The sequence below is a fragment of the Scatophagus argus genome, chromosome 14, assembly GCF_020382885.2.
Source record: "Scatophagus argus isolate fScaArg1 chromosome 14, fScaArg1.pri, whole genome shotgun sequence".
NCBI lineage: Eukaryota > Metazoa > Chordata > Actinopteri > Scatophagidae > Scatophagus > Scatophagus argus.
In genome coordinates this window covers 2,911,440-2,933,274 of record NC_058506.1, presented here as the reverse complement: position 1 = coordinate 2,933,274, position 21,835 = coordinate 2,911,440, and the positions used below count along the sequence as shown (strand labels likewise).

General features: G+C 40.8%; 1 protein-coding gene across 4 annotated transcripts in view; it reads right to left on the bottom strand.

Annotated features, from left to right (window-relative positions):
* The window catches only part of arhgap32b (Rho GTPase activating protein 32b), a 95,577-nt gene that overhangs the window by 53,744 nt on the left and 19,998 nt on the right, over positions 1-21,835 (bottom strand). For 2 of the 4 annotated variants that reach the window (XM_046410979.1, XM_046410976.1), the window contains exons 2-5: positions 15,724-16,018; positions 3,800-3,905; positions 882-976; positions 478-562 (exon numbers count right to left, since the gene is read on the bottom strand). In XM_046410979.1, the coding sequence (XP_046266935.1) occupies positions 478-562; positions 882-976; positions 3,800-3,905; positions 15,724-15,818 (381 nt within the window). In that variant the 5' untranslated portion in view covers positions 15,819-16,018. The remainder of the gene's footprint in view (positions 1-477; positions 563-881; positions 977-3,799; positions 3,906-15,723; positions 16,019-21,835) is intronic. The other 2 variants (XM_046410977.1, XM_046410980.1) reach the window with 2 other exon arrangements.

The window sequence follows — 21,835 nt, the reverse complement described above, 5'->3', positions numbered from 1 at the left end:
AGAGCAGCCCTTCCAGTTAGCTGAGGTCTGTGAAGCTGGAGTGAATAAAGTTATGCTGGATGGTGTATTCAAGAAGTAATCAAACAAATGCAAATTATCAACCATCTTCATGATATCAACAGAAATAAGGACGAATTCTGTTTGACGTCAACTGGAAAAGACACACGAGTCACACGTCTGGCTTTATGAGCATAATCTTTCAGTTTTTTACCCAACACTGCAGGGGGGGATAACCAGAGAGAACAGAAGTCTCTGAAAAAACAGTCAAGTTCAAAGCTTCAGCTACATCGTGATTGACACCCATGATGCCGTAATCTTGTACAACCAAAATTTTAAAACGGCACTGGTGAAGCAAACACACTGCTCCGAGGGCGATCAGTCACGCCCCATGTTGAGCTTTTCATCATGTGGGATATACATATGTCATTAGACTTAAGGTGGAGAACTCATTAAGGAGAAAAACTTTAAGGTCCGTACCTGAATTGTGCCAAAGTCCACGTTCTCATAGTGGAAGTGAGCACATTCTGCCAATTTCGGGAAGTGGCCCTTGGTGAAGCAAAGTCTGAAAACAAAAACACACACACACACATACACAGTTTGGTTGGCACTTCATCCTCTGCTCATAACAACACCTCGGGGTGTGTGTGTGTGACTAGTTTAAAACTGAGAGCGCAGTGCACACAGAGGGATTGAAAGGAGGAGGAAGACGCAGAAATAGACTCGCGGAATGGAATGAGCTCAAGCAGGAAAGGGAGGCGATAAACAGCCAGTTAGGAGCGAGAAATTCAGATGAACAGAGAGAAGGAGAGATGTGAGAGAGGTGAAGGAGACAGGCAGAGGCAGGTGTGTGTGCACGTGTGTGTGTGTGTGTGTCTACGTACTTCTTGACATTCTTGACCTTCATGCTGGCCGTGCTGCTGCTGCAGGAGCGCATGAGGGGCTCTGTCCTCAGCTCAGGGATCTCTGCACTCCTTGCCTTAAACACACACAAACACACACGAACATCAGCCATCCAGCTGGTGCATATAAATAAATCTCTGCCACTGCTATACTGTTGGGCAAATTTCCATTTAAGTTTTGCTTCACAGTAACATTCAAACATTTTCTCTTTAAACAGGTTCAGCTCACTTGGTTATAAACACCACAGATTCCTCAGTGTAAGATGAAACCTGTCATCTAATCAATGAGGAGCGCAAGTCTGTTTACTGTAAATAAAGTGGCCGACTGACACATCCATTACTTGAACTGGCAATATAAAAGTCTTTTGCTTAAATATATCATTTTGAAGTCACTGTTGACTGCACAATATAATGGCTATAGAATAATTTAGATTGTTTCCTGTAAATCTGCTTTCAATATGCATTTTTGTTTGCCAGCAGGAACAAAATCTCCTAACCATCCAGTTAGGCTGGCAGCCTAACACCATTTCTGTCCGCTTTCATTTTCTCCATCATCAATGAACAAACTGACATTTTTGAGCAGCGTTGGTGATTACTACTCTATATACTTACCAAGTATTAAAAAATGTAATGTAAAAAAGTTTTTGTTTCAAATTCCCTTTCTTTTCATTTCCTTTACAACGGTGTAATATATATGATGACTCATCTGGACCTCAGGGCGGTTGCATAAAATGATCAAAAGCGATTTGGTGGTGAAAATGCAACCCATCCATCGTATTAAAACTGCCTTGCTGCCATGAGCTTGTCAAGCAATATTTTAGAAGGAGGTGTGCGTTTTGACGTTGTTTAGGTCTAATTTATTCATTTGTCCCTCATCCTCCCGCCTGTTGTTTGAATCAGACCAGCTGGGGGGAGGGTGGGGGTGCCAGCACAGAAGGACTCCGGCCAAATAATACGACATAAAAAAAGTTAAATGTGTTTCAACTTTTGGTTGAACACAGCATGATGTCATCTGGCAAGCTGGTGCACTGATCAATCAAATAAGATGAATCAGTCTGAGACCTGACTTGCTGAAGTTGTGACCGGACCACACAGGCTGGGGCTACAAAGGGACACTGGCTCCTAACGTCCACTGTCTCACCACACGGCGTCAACTGCATACTGCATGAGGAATGTTATTAAACAAAGAGATTCCATCTTGCTCTGTGTACTGCACAGATCTTGGCTTGAAACAGCACATTCAACTGCCTTTTTTTGTAGCATGTTTCTGCAGTATTGATCGGCAAATGCTATTTCACTGTGCTGTTGAAGCACAAATCTTGTTTGTGAGTTGGCATCATGTCAGGAGTGCCTTTGCTCATTTCAGTTTTGTCCTACACAAGATCAGAAAGCATGAGTGTGAGCTCGTGTACGAAACAATTACTTTACTTTCTTTCAATTTTGTTTGCCAACATGATGGAAAAAAAAAATATATATATACACAGAACACATTTTAATCAGTGGATATTTTCATTGTGGAATTTTCATTTAAGTAATCTGACGGGAGGTTGTTGGAAGACGCCTGGCAGAATAAAGAGGAAAAAAGAAAGGAATAGTTAAAGAACTACAAAACAAAGATAAAGGAAGGTGACAAAGAGACTATAATGCAAAAAAGGAAAAGTAAATAAATAAATAAAGTGAAAGTGGGCCAGAGCTGTGAAAGTTTCCTGCATTCAGCCAGTGACTTTGTAGCCAGACGGTCAGTCAGTGACAGTAAAGGTGCTATGCAGATGAGGCTGTGCTTTTTAAGAAGGCCTACACCTCCTCTATCTGAGGCGTTAACTGGACGAGGCTGACAGAGGCAGGCAGGTGACACAGCAGTCATCTTAAGGCCCCGTCCCCCGTCCGGGATCTAAATGCTGTACATCATGGTAAGTCCATAACCACAGATAAAAGATTTTACTGTTCATTTGATCATAATGATGCTGCGATTACAGGAATGTTTTGTTCCTTTACGCCTTGCTCTGCAGTCGACGCACAAAATGATCTATCCCGTACAGTGCAACGGGGCGTTGGTGTTTCAGCTTACACTAAGTTGCTTCTCATCACCTCCTCAAACCACTGTAGACATACATAATGCATGCCACTCCAGTACAGAGTCCCTCTCATATCAAATATTGAACAAAGAATAGCAGACATGCAGTATTAAAAGCCCCGCCTCTGTGATCAATATTCATTAGCCTGGTGAGATTGTTGTTTCTCTTTCTCTCTGTTGCCCGATCGAAGTGAGCACTCGCGATAGGGCTCCAACCACGCGCCGACCACGGGTGGCTCGGCATGTTACCATGGAGACGGCCTCATTTTGACTGTGCTGTTGATGCAAGAAGCAAGACCCGAACCAAAGATGGGAGGAAAGGAAATAAAGAATGATGCTGTCTGGTGAATGGAATCCACGTGGAGAGATGAGACTGAAATAAACAGACACAGGAGTACTCAGGTGGCAGAGAGATGACTATCTATGCAAAGAGTCTGGAGAAGGGTAGCTTCAGGACGCCAACAGTCACCTGCATTAATCATGAATGTGCGATAGTGTTTCAGGTACAGACGAGACGCAGTTTCAATAGAAGAGAAAGATACAACTAATCAATCAACTGGGCTGAAAACAGATACTGATAAGACTGTGACAGGCAGCAAACCGCTGATTAAGTTATCACTGGATCTGAAACATCAGGAGTGACTCTGCAGCAACACTGATATGACATTTAGTTGAGCTGGGAATGAAAGCAGGACATGGACTGGATGCATTCAACACAGAGACTGCCCCATGTCTGTTAATGTGTATCTATGCAAAAGAGACAACATCACAAAGACTCATTGAATGAATATGTGTGTGTGTGTGTGTGTGTGTGTGTCTCTCTCACCATGGCACTGATGGTCTCCTCCCAGTCAGGTCTCTCTCTGGGATGGATGTGAGCCAGCTCAGGCACAATATCGTCGTCCTCCAGGTGACGTCCAGGCCTCAGGCCCCTACAGCACAACACACACACAGAACAAAATTAATTTCCTGTTTCACTCCGATTATACTTGACTTTACCTAAACATCATTTTCATTAGTCATTTATCTGATGACTGTTTTGCTTATTCACCGATTAATCCTTTAATCTATAAAATGTCAAAAAGATATTGTCAAGATATTTACTTCATACAACCCCAATTCCACCAAAAACATAAACAAAACAGAACACCAACATACACTCAACCAAACACAATACAAAGACGATATATTTAATGGTAGACCTCATCAACTTCATTCTGAATTTAATGCCGACAAGCTGGACAGCTAAAGAGTGAGAAAGTTGTGTATTGTTCAAAAACCACCTGTTTGGAACATTCCACAGATAAACAGGTTCAGTGGTAACCGGTCATACGATCATGACCGAGTCTAAACAGGGCAGTCGTTCACAAGTGAAAATGTTACTGGATGCCACTAGATGGACCTGGGAACACTTTGTGAAAAAGCTATCAGTAAGCAGTTTGCTTGCAAATAATTGAATACGGTTTGTATTTTCCTTTTACACTACGCCAATAATTGTTTCAGCTCTAAGGAGTTTGCTGTCAAAGCAAGTTCAAGTCAGCACTTGAAACTCAGTGCCCCAAGCACCATGATGAAGAAGTGAAAGTGTAGAAGGATGAAAATCAATGGGTATTTCTCTGCTAAGTTATTTTAGCCTATGAAATAGAGCTGCAACAATTAACAACACACAAATCTCCATTTATGTATACATACATATATTTTTACTGATTTCTCACTGAAAATAGAATATCTTTGGAACTCAAACTGCTGGTCAGACAGATAAGAAATCGGAAGGTCTGATGTATTGATGATGATGTATTTTTCACTACTTTTTGAACATCTTTTATACTGAATGATGGATCAACGATGGACAGATAAACTGAGAACGAAAATGATGAAGAGTACTACAGTATGAAGTTAACCCACCAATCTGCCTCATGAGGGACTTTTTGTTAGACATGAACTGTAACTTCGTGGTTTTCCAGGGAGTCCCCATCAAAATGAAGAATAATGTATTTTCAGTATAATTCCATCCATAAGTTACACAATGACTGAACGTATGGCTATTTTGATCATGAGCTCCGTACACTTTCTGTAATAAAACCTCTAATACAAATTCTAATGAGATGGGGAACCATGAGACAAAACCTTAAATGGGGATCCGTGGTCTAATTTGTATCACTTTAGGGATCAAACCAGTGGTTTTGGTGAATCAATGACCAAGATTTTGCAAAAAAAAAAAAAAATCAGTGTCCAGAGCAGGGCCCAGATCAGGACATTTCGAATATAATGTGATCAGCATCCAGAGGACAACAAAGGAAATGAAACAGAACAGGACATTAGACAACTTGATGAATGAGTTAGCATAGCCTTCTCAGAACAACTTATTTGTGAGATGTCTCTGTACACAGACTTCTCATTAACTTCAAAGACTGTCCTGTTTTTCAGAGAAACAAGAAGAGGACAGAAACAGACTTGTGCAACATATTTTCTCAAACTTACACACAAACACACACACACACACACACACACAGTGAACATAAGCTCTATGCTGTCATACACACACACAAACACACATCTCAAGGATGACTTTTAACCATCACCCAGAATGCAGCAGACTCTACATGAGTCTAATAAACTAGAGCAGACAACAGAGGACGAGAGCTCTGTTTCAGTGAGGACGGAACAGTCTGTAGCAGCTGCAGGATGACAGCGTTGAGCAAACGATGAAACAACGTCTCTGCATTGAGATAATTAGACTTTAGGGCTGGGGACTGTGAGTCAAGATGCTGGGAAGTTTAGTAATAAGCAATTCTCTGTGCTCCCTGCTCTGCCAAACCCTCCTCCACTACTACTCACTCATCTTACTTTATCATGCAGTCACATTACGGCACTTTTCCCTCAGTGAAACAACCTGAAGCCTTTATACAAGAGATTCAAAAAGCAGGATACAAAAGAAGTTTGTCCAGCAGATCTCACAAGATGACAGAAAATTCCTGATTGTAGTGCTAGCGGATCCTGATAGTTTTAGTGGTTGTTCTAAGAACAATGAAAAACAATGATCTTTTAATCAAAACATGATCAGAATTTTCATCCTGGCAAAAGAAAATCCTCAATTAGAAAATGAATCTTAGACAATAAACACTTAGATACATTTGAGGTCCATTAAAGGGTTAAGTATTGCTGGTAGAAAATAAATTAAACATAATTATGAGGGAGAAAAAAATAACAACAACAAAATAAAAATCCTTCCAAGTGCATAAAATCCTGGATGAGTTAGCAAACACACTCACATACAGTATACATAGATACAGCTGAGTCCCAGTGGACCTTGTTAAAGCCAGTGAGCCTGAAAAAGATTCCTTAGAAATGGTGCAGACACTTCACAGCTTTAGGACTCAGCAGACCGGTAATATAACCTTGATTAGAAGTTTCTCAGCAAGAGTTCAGAGAGAAAATAAAGGAGGGCAAACAAAGGGCTACCACAGGAATGTACTGGAAGATACACAGTCAGTAATATAAAAAAGGAGGGGTCTTGACATTATCAATCAAAGTATGCTTTCAGCAGATTCAAACAGTCACCCAGTTTCAGTTTTCAGAAAATGTTAATTTAAGGTGGTATTCAACATCATAATTCAGCTGAAAGACTTAAATCATTCAAGACCTCTGCAGCATTGTCAGAAAAGGAAGTAGTTATTGTAGGCCCACAGTACTGGATCCTACTTAACAAAAAGGTGTTGCATTTATCGTGTTCACTAGGTATTATATAGGGGGTGGAGGTGAATATTTAGCACCTGGACGGGGGCTCTTTGGCAATGCCAAACACTGGCTGGTTTCAGCTTCTTAAATGTAAGAATTTGCTGCTTTTCTTTGCTTTTTATGATAGTAAATGAGTCTTTGGATTTTTGACATTATATAGACTAACTGATTAAGTAATTAATTATAAAAATCACCACAGTAGTCAATAATGAAAATAGTCATTAGAGGCAGCCCTACAGTAGGTGCCTCAACTCTGGATAGACAACGGGGCATTCTGAGGACAGAAATCCACTCACATAAAATGTATTTGATTTAGAAATTATCATGCAGAGAACAAGTTGAGCGAACAAAATCCCTTCTGTACACAGGGAAGACTGGAGTAGGTCACTTCCACTGGTGGGTAGGATTAGCAGTTATTGTGGAAGCGCTGGTTGAATTGTAATGGTTGGCTAGATTAATGATCTTTTTAAAGGAAATATTTTGATTTGGTACCTGGTTGTATAACCAAGTGTCAAGTTCTTCAATTGGCTTAGTTAGCCAATAAGCTGCAAATCACATGGCAGAATTCAGCTGGATAGGTAGGTCGCAAGATAATTAAGTACAGCCTAGCTTACAATTTAATAAAGATTCCTAAAAATTGGAACATGAATAAATCTATAAAAACTACTGCAGTTTGCCTACTCAGCATTCTCCGAGTGTTTCCTTACCCCCCTAGTGACTGAATCCAACTAGCATTTTGAATGGAGACACATTTGCAGAGTTGTGAAGCAAAATTAGTGCTACATTTGGATGGAAACCTGGAGAGTGTTTAGTTTGAGCTAGCCTGCAGTGCAGACCAGAGATACTGAAAGATCGGGAACCATTCACAGATTTGACAGCGCACAGAGCGGAAAAATGCTCAGAGGAAAAAAGTGTAAGTGAATGAGAGGGGTCGTCACGACTGCGCGCCTATTTCTCTGCAAAATAAACTACGTGCTCGCAAAACTGTATTTCATGTGCTCTAAATGTCACACCATGCATACAACAGAAAGCATGATTAAATGTTGTTAGCTGTTCATCTCACAGCATAAGAAAGTCTTTAGCAATGCAGACTCTGTCAAGTGATGAGAAATAACTTGAGAGAAAGTGTCTACAATTTCTGGGCCACTGACTGACACCCCACAGCCACAATGACTCTAATGACATGCTTTAAGCACCACTTATCGGGAAAAGACTGAGAACTACTGGCACGGTGTGATGCACTTTCAGATGCCACAGATAAAGGGCAAGCTTCAGCGGTGCATTTCACTCTCCAAGTATCACCTTCTCTGGTCAGAAGTGCCGTGCACTCCCGGAATTCCCAGCATTCCTTGGTGAGGAGAAATGAACTATTGCACCTGCTCCAAACAGTCTGAACACAGCAGCCAGAAAACCTTGCTTTAACCTCATGTTAAGCAGCTCTCTCGCCCGCTTTCCGCCTACCCTCTCCCCTTCTAGATACAAGGGCCAGATATAAAGAGAAACTGACGGAGGAGGAAGAGGGAAGACTTCCATCAGACTTCCAAGCTTGTACATGAGTCGAATGTTTCTCTCTTCAACCTTCCATTTAAAAACAAACAAAGGCTGCCCTAATAATTCACTTTGTTAATGCGCCCATTAATCGTTTAGTTCATAAAATCGAGATAAAATTCTCATCACAATTATCCAGAGCTCATAGTGATGTCTTAAAATTGCTTCTTTTCTCCACCCAACAATCCAAAACCCCAAAGACTTTTCATTTAACAGGATAAATGACAAAGAAGAGTAGCAAATCCTTACATTTAAGAAGCTGCAACCAGTTTTAAAAAAATGACTTAAACAATTAACCAGCAACTCTCTTACTTTCCAAACATTTCCAATGCCCTCTAAATTTTGGCCCTCATAAATTCTGCTCAAAAATGAAAGCATAAAACTCTCTCTGCGTTTACTCTCAACCACCAGTTTCTCTGCTGTGAGGCTGCCTCGCCACTGAATGCCTGACTCCACGTATGCTCAACCTCAAGCAGAAATCAAGAGGGTTTTATGTAATAAACTGTAACAACCAGCTAAGTGCAGGAAGGTTCCCTCACAGAGGCCAACAGGTTTGAGGGTGAATGAGATATAGTCTAGAAAGCTGCCATAGAGGGCACTGGTGCAGCTGAATCTCAGGGCCCAGTCGCAAGTAGCAACTTGATCACTCTTCAACAGCAAGAGTTTTAAACACAAGCACGGTGCACAGGTAAGTTCACCAACAGAGCCAAAAGCACAAATGAAACAGACCAAGAAATCAAATAAGCATATCTCTTTACAATGTCAAGTTATTCTTTTAAAATTTCACATATTATACAAAGCTCTCCTGAATGACACTTATGCCTCAGTGCCCCTACCAAGTTATTTGTTTGTTATGTTCTTTTCTACTGTGAATGCTTGGCTGTAGGTGTTGTTGTTGTTCAGAAAGCCATATACTCCATATATACACATACTCATAACTTATTCTACAATACATCTGGTTGTATACAGGTGTGCAAAAATCACTCCTTGTACAACTGAATGAAGTTATGTTTACCCTCGGAACACACTTGATCACACTGAACATTAATTACTCTATTTAACATCTGATTTTATTTTTCCACAAATGGAAAAATGTTTATCATTATTTATTGATAAGACAATCTTGGCATTATGACAGATAATAAAAAAAATGATCGGCAGCTGAAAGCAAAAGTGAAAGACTGTAATTTTTGAAGCTTTTAATCACAACTGACAATCAAACCCGATAACCTAATAAAGAGCGGGAAAAAAAATGAAGAAAAAACAGCCAAAACTAGGCAACAAGTACTGCGAGTTCAGGTGGCTGTCAACAGTGTTTATAAGAGCAACTCTTAAGAGCCATGCATGTTTTCTGTACTGGACTGAACACACATGGATACATGCCACTTTTGGAACTGCCAATAATACCCTCCAGAGAATATTATTGCACTGGTCTGCTGAAAGAGATATCCGATGAGTGCTGACTAAAGGCTGAGGGAAGCGGAGTGCCTCATGTTTGAATTTACAAGAATTAAAAGATGTTTTGGTTTAGCTGAGATTGTTTTTGGAGTCAAATTTATCTACGAGGGATAAAATACTGAATGACTATCTCTGAACTGGCTCCCTGAAGAATGAAGTACTCAAATTTTCAACTGTGATTCTGCTAAAGTGAAATTGTTTCTCATATGCTCATCAGACATAAGCTTGTCCTTTTTGTATTTTCGAACTATGAGTCGCAAAGTGTGACAGTAAAGCAGTGGTGCGACATGATTTCATTTTTATCTTTGAGAAAATATGTTCCTGAGCTCACCTGTGTTGATTCTGTACACTAGTAACTAATAATTGTGAACATGAATCGTGGCTCTGTGCTCATGTTACTGAGTCTGACTTGGTAACCTCAAAGACCGCATGAGCTTTTATCCAGATATAACATTTACTTTAAAAAAGCAACAGTATTTCTAAGTCAGCAAAAAGCATTCAAATCCACCCAAAAACAATAATTAAAAAAGCAGCTCCAAAAAGCACTGCTTGATAACAGTGATGGTTTTGTTTTTTCTTGCCATTGGGAATGGACTAGTTCATGAACAATAGCAAATCTAGGCCAAAGTCATCCAATATCACTGACAGTAAAACTTATTTTGGGATGGATGTAGCTGTAATATTACAGTTTCTACTCACTGCCTCTAGCTGAAGCTATGACACCAGAATTTGTGAGGGTGAAATTCAATCGTGGTTTCAGGGTCGCTAAACACATTCAATCAGTGACAGGGAATGTCTTTGTTAACCTGCTAAACAGCAGGGAAATGGAAATAAATCAGCACAGGGTTTCTGCGGCATTCGCCAAGTTAAATTTGTGACTTTAAGATCTTTATAACATTACATAGAATGCTATTTAATACCTGGTTCACCATCATCTGCCAGAGTATGAAAGTCTGGTGGAAAACCAATTGGGACAATATGACCTAGGATTATTAATCATTACAACATGTTTTAGTACTTCCCAGCTGCATATAACAGTATTCCTCGTGATATAATTAACTAAATAACTGTGACCTGGATCCACATAAACTTGGTCCAACAAATGGTTGGATGAATTATTAATTCATTCTAGTTTATTTAAGTTAATGTTATAATGGATATTTGCCTAGGGTCAATGAGCTTCCTAGATGATGCTGAGTGAAACTCCACAGGCACAGCAATTTTACTTTTAAATTACAGATGTATAGTGTGTATATAAAGCAGATGCACTATATAGACAAAAGTGTTCAGACACAACTCATTTCTGAATTCAGGTGTAGTATGGGGTTGCTTTTCAGGGGTTGAGCTAGGCCCCTTAGTATTTTGGACAATGCTTCCAACGTTGTGGCAGCAGTTTGTTAAAGGCTCTTTTCTATTCCAGCATGACTGTGCCCCAGCGCACAAAACAAAGTCCATAAAGACATGGTTGGATGAGTTTGGTGTGGAACAACTTGACTGGCCCACACAGAGCCCTGACTTCAACCCCACTGAACACCTTTGAGATGAACTGGAATGGAGACTGCGAGCCAGGCCTTTTCGTCTGACACCAGTGCCTGACCTAACAAATGCTTGACTGCATTTGCATGTGACCTGAACTGCATGAATGGGTGAAGGCCCCTCGACTCCAAAATGTTGTGGAAAGCTGTTATAGCTGCAAAGGGGTGACCAACTCTATATTAATATCAATGGAAACTGAATACTTTTTAAGACTTTAGGACCTGAAGATGCCATTAAGGAAAAAGGACAGACTTTGCACAGCCTTCAATGTGAGTTCAAAATCTCAGAATCTCTCTTTGCTGAAGGCAGATGCTTGAAAATGTGATTTACTTATTTGCTGTAACTGGCCAACTATGTTATTTTATCTTAATAAATATGAGCTAGGTTTTTATCCCAGAAATAGGGTTTGTGATAAAGTTTGGTGCAACCATATTTTGAACAGAAAATTAAAAAAAAAAGGAAATGAGATATTTTTCTCAAGTCATTTAGTCCTAATATAAAGTAAATAGGTCGAGACTCAAGAGAATTTCTCAGGATACACAAGTTCACTGGAGCCTGTCAAATCCATTGTGGACCCTGCAAAAGTTTCACTTCCACTGTGCAAGAAAAGCCTTGGAAAGCAACAAGCACAAGCAAAAACAAGGGGGCATCTATTAGTAGGCAGTGCACGGGATGCCAACCTTATGCATGTGCTGGATCTCGTCCACTGACTGGAAGTCAGCCAGCATATGAAGGTCCTATGCCACTGATACTGTTTATCTGTCCTGCATATGGTATAGAAGACATGCCATGTATCAACTATCTATCTGTGCTTGTTACTTTTTCTGCCATCCAGATATTTACACCGGTGACTTCTTGATATGGTATCATCCTACAAGGGGAATCAACCCCAGCAATCTGATCTGACACGCTGTGGTGCTCTAGCTGCTCTTAAAATCAGCACTACAGCTCAGCCAACCATCCATGCCAAAATGAAAAATCCCTTGATGTCTCCATAAATATTACTCTGCTGTTGAGACAAATTTACAGAACCAATTGAACACTTCCATGCTCACTGACTATAATGGTTATTTTTCCCTCAGCAGAACTCAGGCATGGATTTAATGGACAGCTGTGTTAGTGACCGTTCATTGAATAGCAGCATGTCTGTTGTGCAGCATTGATTTCTAGAACCATGGAAGCAACCTAAAAGCTCCCTTGCAAATGCGCTATATGTTGTAGCTGAGGATCAATGATGGGCAGGATACATACCGATATTAACTTTGGAGCTCACATGCTACTGATAATAAATTATATTTGAATATGTTTCGCAAGTTCATAGATTAACTGTTGAATTAATAATTTAAATTTCACAAACTGAACAAGATGCAGCTCTGATTCCATATCAAGGTTACTGTGTTAATTTCACGTCTGAAAGAAACATATTTTTTTGCAAAGCCTAAATAATCCACCTGCCACCCACCTAAACGCACACCCGTTACTATGAGTGTTTTCTTTAATGATTTACTTTAATGATTAGAGAGGCTACTTTCAGAGATTTTCTGTGTGAACAGCAATGTCAAATATTATGGGACATTTAAGCAGCAAAAGCTTTAGATATAAGGAAACAAAATTCATTTTTTATCATCTGAAATAAACCTTTTTAGACACCTCTGACAGAGCTCAGGGTTTACCAGGAGGAAAGCTGCTTCACTCCAATTTCACTCTATGAACCTGAACTCAATTTTCAATCAAAGGTAAGCTGCTGTGCCTCGTGCATAAACGCACACAGTTTCGCTCTTAATGGGGACATGCAGTTATGGTTTCTGCTTCTGGGGATAACTGCAGGTAATGTAATTAATATTTTCCTCACCAACTGTGTGTTTCTTCATTCACTAGCACTCATCTGCTATTAATCATAATGTTAATTTTTATTAACCTTCCTGGCTAATCAGCGGATTAATTGCAGTGCCCACAGAGATAATTGTGACCCACCCATCATAAAGAGATGCACTTCACTGTGTTAGTCACTGAGTTAAACTTGTGAAAATTCTGTGAAAATCCATAGGTAACGTTGTAATAAACGAATAAAATGAAACTAAAGTTATGACAGTGAACAATATCCAAGGAGTACTAGACAGGTTTTTAAAGGTAACCAGGAAGCATGTACGATCTTCATCTGCTTGAACGGACATAGCTCCATACCAGCAGGGTGGAGGCAGTCTGTATTCCACAGCCAAAAAGGGAAACGGGAAAACTGGGACTAACTGCAAATATACAAACGGTTCTTATCATAAAGCAGCATTTTGCCTTTCACACCTCGTTCACTCACCACCAGACAGCTTTAGTTGGCCTTACTAAAGCCGTCTGGTGGTACTTAATTACTTCATTCTAGATGGCCAAGTTGTTGTGAAAATATTCATGTACTGAAATGATCTATGAAAAATGAGAACGTGATCTGTTTAGTTAGAGATTCAGCAGACCTTGGCTGTTGGCGAGAGCCTCCTCTGCACAACACTGCCCTGTTGTCCACTCTTTTGTCTGACTGGATTAGGGAATCACAAACAGCATATAGTTTTACAGCACTTTCACCTCCTGGGGGCCTCGTGTCCCCAGTCTGCCCTCTTCAGTCCTCTGATCCTCCTACATCCAGGATTCACTGGACAACTTTCATAAGCAACAGCCCCAACGAAAAGCCCTCCCTGTCGCCTCTGATAAAAGAAATTATCTGCTGCAGTGGGCAACAGACTGTGCTCACACACCTTCCTGTACACTGTACATGACATCATCTACAAGCTATTTAACCGTAGAGAAATATTTTTTTCCATTTTATGTTTCCCTTCTATTCTTTATCTTTCTCTTCAACCTGTCTCTTTTTTCTCTCCTTTCTCTTCCGTTCACTCACTCACACTCTGTAGTAATGTTGGACTGCTGTCTAATGTATGCTAAGCTGCTGCTGCCATGGTAACCCCAGTGCAGGATTTAGACCCAGTTCAGGACTGGAGGGGCGGTGTGTGAGGGGCAGGTGGAGGGGCTGAGCAACCAAAGCCGTAATCCCCCCCCTCATCCTCCAAAAAAGATAATATACAGCAGCGCACATTTGCAATAACAGACAGATGTACACAAGTGTATAGCCAGTGACAGAGAGACACACACACACACCCACACCCACACACAATACTAATCCAGCAGTGGGAATAAACCCACATCATGCTGCCTTAGCGAGAATGCAGGGGAAAGAATCCTTTGGCTACCTGGTTGGATGACACGGAACAGCTGTGCATGTAGATGTGCAGTATATTTCAATGTATTTCAGAGAAGGCTGGTGAAGTCAGAATGTGAATAGTGACTAACAGAAATAGTAAGGAAATGACAGCCAAATGAGTCACAGCCTTAATTTCCATCTCTCATTGCACAATGTGTCATAGGAGATCCCCAGAAGGTGTTGGAGATTATTTATCCCTTGCTGGCAGAGAAAGTAACAATGTAGAGAAGACAAGTGATATCCCAACAACACCTGATAGGTGATGAGAAAGCTCGACCATGCACGGGGGAAACATGCTGAGGAGCCCCTAACAACAAAGATTAATGGCTGTTTGCTGTGTGTGCGTTTATCGTCTTCACGTGTGACCGCAATGTTTGCCCTGAAACATCCCTGTGAAGCATGTGTGTTGGATATACCTCCATATGTGTTTTTCTTTAATGTACATGCTTGAGAGTGTGTGTGTGATGACAGTGTACAGGCATGTGGGTGTACAGCTGTAGCAATGACGTAACTAGCTGAAAGCTGATACACTCGGTCCATCTGTGGAGGCAGTGGTCGTGGTTAGAGCTGGGAGATGACTGGCTCCATCAGTGAAGGAAATCTGAATGAGAGGTTTCCAGCAGTGAGAGTAAGTGATGGCTGTCACCCAGTTGCTATGTGCTGATGGGGTGAGGGTGGGGGTTAAACAGGGGGTGGGGTGGTGACTGTGCAAACTCACCCTATCGACTCAGCTACAGAGCTCAGGCAGTTCTACCGGTGCCTCCCCCCTCCTCGCCTGCATGCGCATACCCTGCTGTCATTTCTCCTTGAGGCATGGAGGAAGCCAAGTAACACCCCCCCCCCACAATCAACACACACTCAAACACATGCACACACACAGGCACGCTCTACATTGGCACTGCTGTAAGGACAAACCAGATTCTCCAGCTTGCAAAACCTGAGCATTTGCCTCACAAACAGTTAAAAACAGTGATACAGAGAAAGAAACACAAACATGCACAGAGAGCACAGGAAGACAGGAACACACACACATTCACACAGTCCCCATGCTCCCTATTCTGTCTGTAAACAAACTAGCACTCTCAATAAACCACAACCCAAGGTGTGGTCCTTCTTTCCACACACACACACACACTAACACACATTCTTCATCCCGTCTTCACTCTGATGGAAAACGGGGCAGTCCGTTCCTGAGGGTGTGCGCCAGCCGCGCTCTGTGCACTTACCTGTCCAAGATGTCATGGCTGGACGTGGCTGTGGCTCCCAGCAGTCCTAGTGCTGCACTCCCCACCGCTGCGGCAGCCCCGCTGCCTGCCTCCATGATACTGACTCACTGCAATGAGCAGCCTGCCAGAGAATCGGAGAGGGAGGGGAGGGGGAGGGAGGATGTGAAGAGGTAGATCAGGAGGGAAAAAGACGAATGAGATAAAAGAAATCACATGTAGAAGCAAGAGGGAGGATGACAGAGGGGAAAAGCAGAGGGAGAGAGGAATGTGGGGAATAATAAGAGAGGAGACAAGACTGTGAAAAAGATGAGGTGTGAAAAGGGAAAGGAGGAAAATGAGTGGGAAGATTGGCATGGGAGCATGATGAGAGAACAGGGTAGGGGGGGAGAGAGAGGAAACATTAATTGTGTGTGTAGTCTGTAGATCAAATAAGTCATGCTGATGGAGTTTGCAAAGCAGGATTTCACTTCGGTGTTAACACATGGAGATTCTGGCACACACATTCCAGTGTGAATCAACAGTTAAACACCAGCACTGGCTGCGTGGCTATCCTGCTCTGACTGTGCTCTCTGAGGTCTTTATCCTCAACCCAGAATGTCAATGGCCAAATCAGTTTTCTCCTGCTTTTTCCAATTTTGTTCTGTTTAAAATGGGATTTTTTCTATATTATCAAGATATAGTGAGTAACTCACTAACAGCTTTCATACTTTCAAGTGTATCAACTGTCCTATCTACATTTGTAGATTTGTCTTCCCCACCCAGGTGTAAGATTAATAATCACAACACAATCCCACACATATCCTAAAAAAAACATAAGCTTGTTATGCAATAGAAAACCTACTACAAGATTTATGCAAGCACAACAGACTTTAGAATGGTCCAGATATATAGACTGATGTTCTTTATAGTCCAGAAAAGGAAACCTCATGAAGCTCAGGTCAGCACCATACTAACATAGAAAACAATAAATGAATAAAACAAACACTACAGTACAAAACATGGGGTACGATTCAAAGAGACAAGGCTTTTAAAAGAAAAACAATGCCTTCTACTGATTCTGTGAATGTATGTATCTGTGTGCCAGATGTCAGCACAACAAGATTTTCCACTTCATGGAAGGACTCGACTCATACTTGTTAACTGGTACTTTTTTGGTATGAGCTTGGTCAGGGTTCCAAGGGTGCTGAGCTGAAACCAATAACACTGCAGATCTGTGATTGGTCTACATATGATACCTTCCACTCTAAGAGTCCAGAAGTCATGGAGGAACTCTTTAGTCTTCCTTATGTGTATCTGGAGAAAGTGCTCCTCGCATGGCTTCTTCACTTCCTACTCGATTATTACGCAAGACTGTTGGAGGTGTCGACCAATGCAGTGTCATCTGCAAACTTCATGGCCGTGTTCACACCTAATTAATGAGTTGATTAAAAAAATATATCCACATGTTGAGAAAGCTAGAACAATTCATTTGGGAGCTATTGCAATCAAGAGTTTGTGAAAACTAGTAAGCAAGCCAGCACAGGAGATGAAATAATTTGTTAAAAGTAATAGATAATGGCTGTGGGGATGTCTTACAAAAATGGCTGGGAACCAATGACCTGGAGTTTGTGCAGTTTAGCTGAGGATGTGGATTCTGACATATGCACACGGCTTTTCTAAGTGACTGTAGATGGTATGTAATGCTTTCATCCACATTCATTGCATTCAATGAATTCATACACTGAGCAGTTCTGCCCGTAGGTAAACTGCTGTGGGTTGAGAGAGAGGCTTTGTTATGAGAGGAGACAGGGTAGAAAATCTGTGCATCCTTATCTCAGCTGATTTCCTTTTCTCCAATCTGAAAATTTATTTGTAAGTATCCATGTCTGAATAAAATGAAGCTGTTTTCCACGCAATTTTGTCATCAAAATAACATTTTGTGTTGTTTCTTTATTATGGATTTTCATGCACTGAGGCAAACACAAAAATCCAACTTCCATTGCTACTAAATGAAAAACCAGGGAGGGTTTCAATTATCTATGTTATCAAAATATGAGGCCAGGCCCACAGGTGTAATTGCAATAGTCCTAGTTATTTTCCACGTGAAGAAGGCAGTTGCTATGTGTATAATACATTAATGTGTATTACCATTAAATACAAGGAACACTGTATTAATTGCATAGCAGTGCTATGTGGCTTTATGTTTTGATTCAGTAAAAAGACAAAATAAGGCTAAAGTTTTCATCAGTATGTAATGTAAGCAATTTCATGAATCTGTAAAATTTCAGAAGACGGTTAAAAAACAAAAAATCCATCCAAAAATCCAACAGTTTTCTGAAGCCCATCCCAAATGTGACATCTCACATTTGAAAACCTTGATCAGTGGAATGTGCTTGAAAAATGTTTTAAAAATGATTTCGCAAAATTGCTGATTTTTCTTTTCAGCTCATTTATAACGTTTCTGCTCTAAAGTGCATGTTTAACTTCAACTAAAGGACAATTCAAAGGACATTTAAAACTGCGTTTTTCCCCCAGACCTGGATATAAGAGAGGAGGTTTCTGCTTACCGAACAGTTAGCACTCCCCCCCATGTGTTCTCATTTATCTTCATTGTTATGTATGCACACTACTTTTCAAGTAAATGCACTGCTGTCTGTTATTTGGAACAGCTACTGTGATTAAGGTTACTTTGGGACTATCAAAAGTGCTCATCCACTGAATCATCAGCATACCCATAATCACACCAGAGAACGCCCTTTTGGGTATTATTGCTATAATACGACCTAGCACAAGACAACCTCCCAATCAAATCCAAATGTGACGATGTCAGCAGACAAAAATAGATGACAGGAAGACAGCAGGAATGACCCAGTAAAACAGGGGAGGACAGAAAAGTCCATACAGCCGGTTTTTCTGTGGCAGTCAATGGCAATGCGCTTTAATCCCACGAGGATGACGCCAAGAGGGGAGAGATGGAGGGAAGGTGGGAGGGGGTGCAGGGGGAGAACGCGTGGGAGGAGAGGATCCTCACAGGCCACACTGAAGCTGCTAGTTCTACATCTGAGGAAGACATGCTGGGCATACATAATCCCCAGGGCTCTGTGTGGTGTGCAATTAAGTCAAAAAAAGCATCAAATATAATATACGTACTACCTACCACCATAGACAGACATAAGCACATAAGATACAGTAAATAAAATGTATCTGTTCTAAAAGAGTTTTTTTTTATTTTACTGTAACAGGAATCTTACATCTTTAAGAAAGTTTTTCATTTTGATTTTTACTTTTACCTGCTGTTTTGATTTAGGATTATTTTGTTGTTTTGTTTTGCACTCTCTTTGAATGTCTGTGAAGGGAATAATAGAAAATTTTTCATTCACAGTGATTCACGGATCTTAGTTCTAAAAATAACAAGGTAACAGTATGAATCATGAGTGATTAAGGCTCCCTGTGGACCAATCAGAAACTAATACATCACCTTGTTTTGACCTGTGATCATCCATGGTATAAGAACACCCAGACAGTCTGATTGGAAAGATTATCAATGTCTGTGGTGCTCAGTAGCTCAGTACAAGAGCTCATCTATTTAAACCAACACAGTATCGACCCGACAACAGAACAGAACAGAGCAGAACAGAACGGAGTTCCTTTATCATCATGGCACAGAGTACAACAGCTGTGAGTGACAATCCTTACAGTGTACTTACTCAAAACAGAAAAACAAGACAACGTAAGACTGTGTTTCATCCACGCTCAAAGGACATTTGGGGCACAGGTCACGTTAACTAAATAAGTAAGTAATTCATTTTCCATCACCACATGCAGACTGACCACCTGTGGCAGACCTCTGTTTGCACGCAGAGCACATCGCAGAGGTAATTAAATATATTTAAAAAAAAAAAAACACCCATTGTGTTTAGCATGTAGCCATCATCGCTGAACTCAACACCGCACTGAGCAAGTCATTCTGTCCAGGTGTTTATTTCTGCAATTGCATCAGCGAAGAACGAATATTACACTCACATTACTCTTTTGGCTCTTTTGGTAGTACGTGTAGCTACTAGTCTGTAACTATGCGAAACTCCTGAGGCCGTGGCAAGCGATACATCAGACCCACAATTTGAAATCATAGAAGTTACACTGGTTTTGACTTGTAGAAGATCCGAGTGCAATATTATCCCTCCAGCCAGAACCTTTGGTAAATCTAATTAGATCAAATATATTTATTATATTATTTAAAAGTGGAATTTGTATGTCTAAACATCACCAGACACACATAAACAAAAGCATGCATAAAAAGCACTGAAAAGGTCTGCGCCATCTTGCTCATTCCCCTCTGACAACTACAGTGCAATACCAGCTGCAATGAATTTGTGATTGGTGTGGCATAAGCATGGAGGCAGAGTGAGTTGTGAACACAAACACAAGCTATATGTTGAAATTCATGTCATGTTCTGAGCTACAGTAAACTCATGCTCTTAAATCAACCACAAACAGCTTGTCACACAGAGAGGGCATGAGCTCAATCCACGTGACACTGAGTGTGTTTTCTGTGCATGCATAAAAATACACATCTCTTTTTGTTTTGTATGTCCAGGGAATCAAGTGTGCGCATAAGCTAAAAGAGGAAGTGAGTTTGTGTATGCCAGGCAGACAGGCAGGCAGGCTGAGCTTCCCACAGATACCTGATGCAGCAGAAAACCCATAAAATGGCTGACCTTGGGAGAGGACAGAGCATTTGCTCAGAGGAGATTAAAAATCAAGACTGAAGCGTCTCTACACAGTAAACATCCTTCATTCTCATCAGGAGGGCAGCATGACAAAGTTGTTCTTATGACAAAAAAGTTGGGATGTCATGTAAAACATAAATAAAACAAAATGTGATAATCAACCTCATAGATTTTTATTTTGAATTCTTATTTTAGTTGATACCAGCAGCATGTTTCAAATTAGTTGGGACAGGAGAGCAAAAGACTGGAAAAGTTGTGAACTTCTCAAAAACCACCTGTTTGGAACATTGCACAGGTGAACAGGCTCATCGGTAACAGGTGATCATAGCTGGGTATGAAAGTAGCACCCTGGAAAGGTTCAGTCGTTCACAAGCAAGAATGGGGCAAGGGTTAGCACTTTGTCAAACACAACTGCCTAAAGGTTAGGTCCGAAGAAAAAAAACCCAAAACAAAACACAATCATAATTTGATTTTTTCAAAAATGAATATTACGTATGTTGATGTGTTGGCACACACCTCTGTGTGTCCATTACAAGGGAAATGACAGCATTTTTAGATGCCAACATTTACTGTCCACAAGAGATAGCCCAGCTAACCCAGTAAACATTTAAAACGATACTGTGACAAACCGATACATGAGTCAATTAGTGTTTTAACGTAAACTTGCACTCAACGACCAGCAGGCACCTGTTTCCTCCTAATAGGTCATATACTGCAGGTTTAACTTTAAAGTTCATCTCAGAAGCCAGATGAGCAAAAGTGAGAGTGAGGGAGCACCTCCATTCACACAGCAGAGCAGAGTTTGGCCAGCACAGTTTGACTGAGGAGAGTCATGTGGCCACTGTGTGTATGAACCTTACAGTCTGGTTATCAACAAGCAAACAAGAGCATTTTCCACTAACCTGGTAGTAGATGATGATGACACTTGGTAACCATGGTAACAAGTACACATTTAAAAAAATGGCAACAGCTGTGGCCTCAGAATTCACAGAATGCTGTCAAAATCAACATAAAAATTTATATCCCACAAAGTTTCTGCGTAATATCTTGCTGTTAGTACTGCATTTTCTCTCTCATGCTAAACTCCCTGGGAAACACAGCAGCTCTGAAGTACACAAGTAAGCTGTGGAAATGCGCATAAATCCTACATGAAATCAATACTCGGAAGGCAAAGTTCACTTACATGACCTCTTCCAATGTAAGACACTGCAGCTAAGATTTGCAGAGCAATACAGATGTAAGTGAGATGTTAAGGTCTGAGGTATCCAATCCTTTTTTTTTTTTTCCAAGTTTAACATACTTGGTTTAATTCTCTAATGACTGAAGCAAAAGCAATTTGAGATTGAGTCACCAGACCCAAACAACAGATGGTGTGTGACAAGGGTTAGTGATCTTTCCTAATT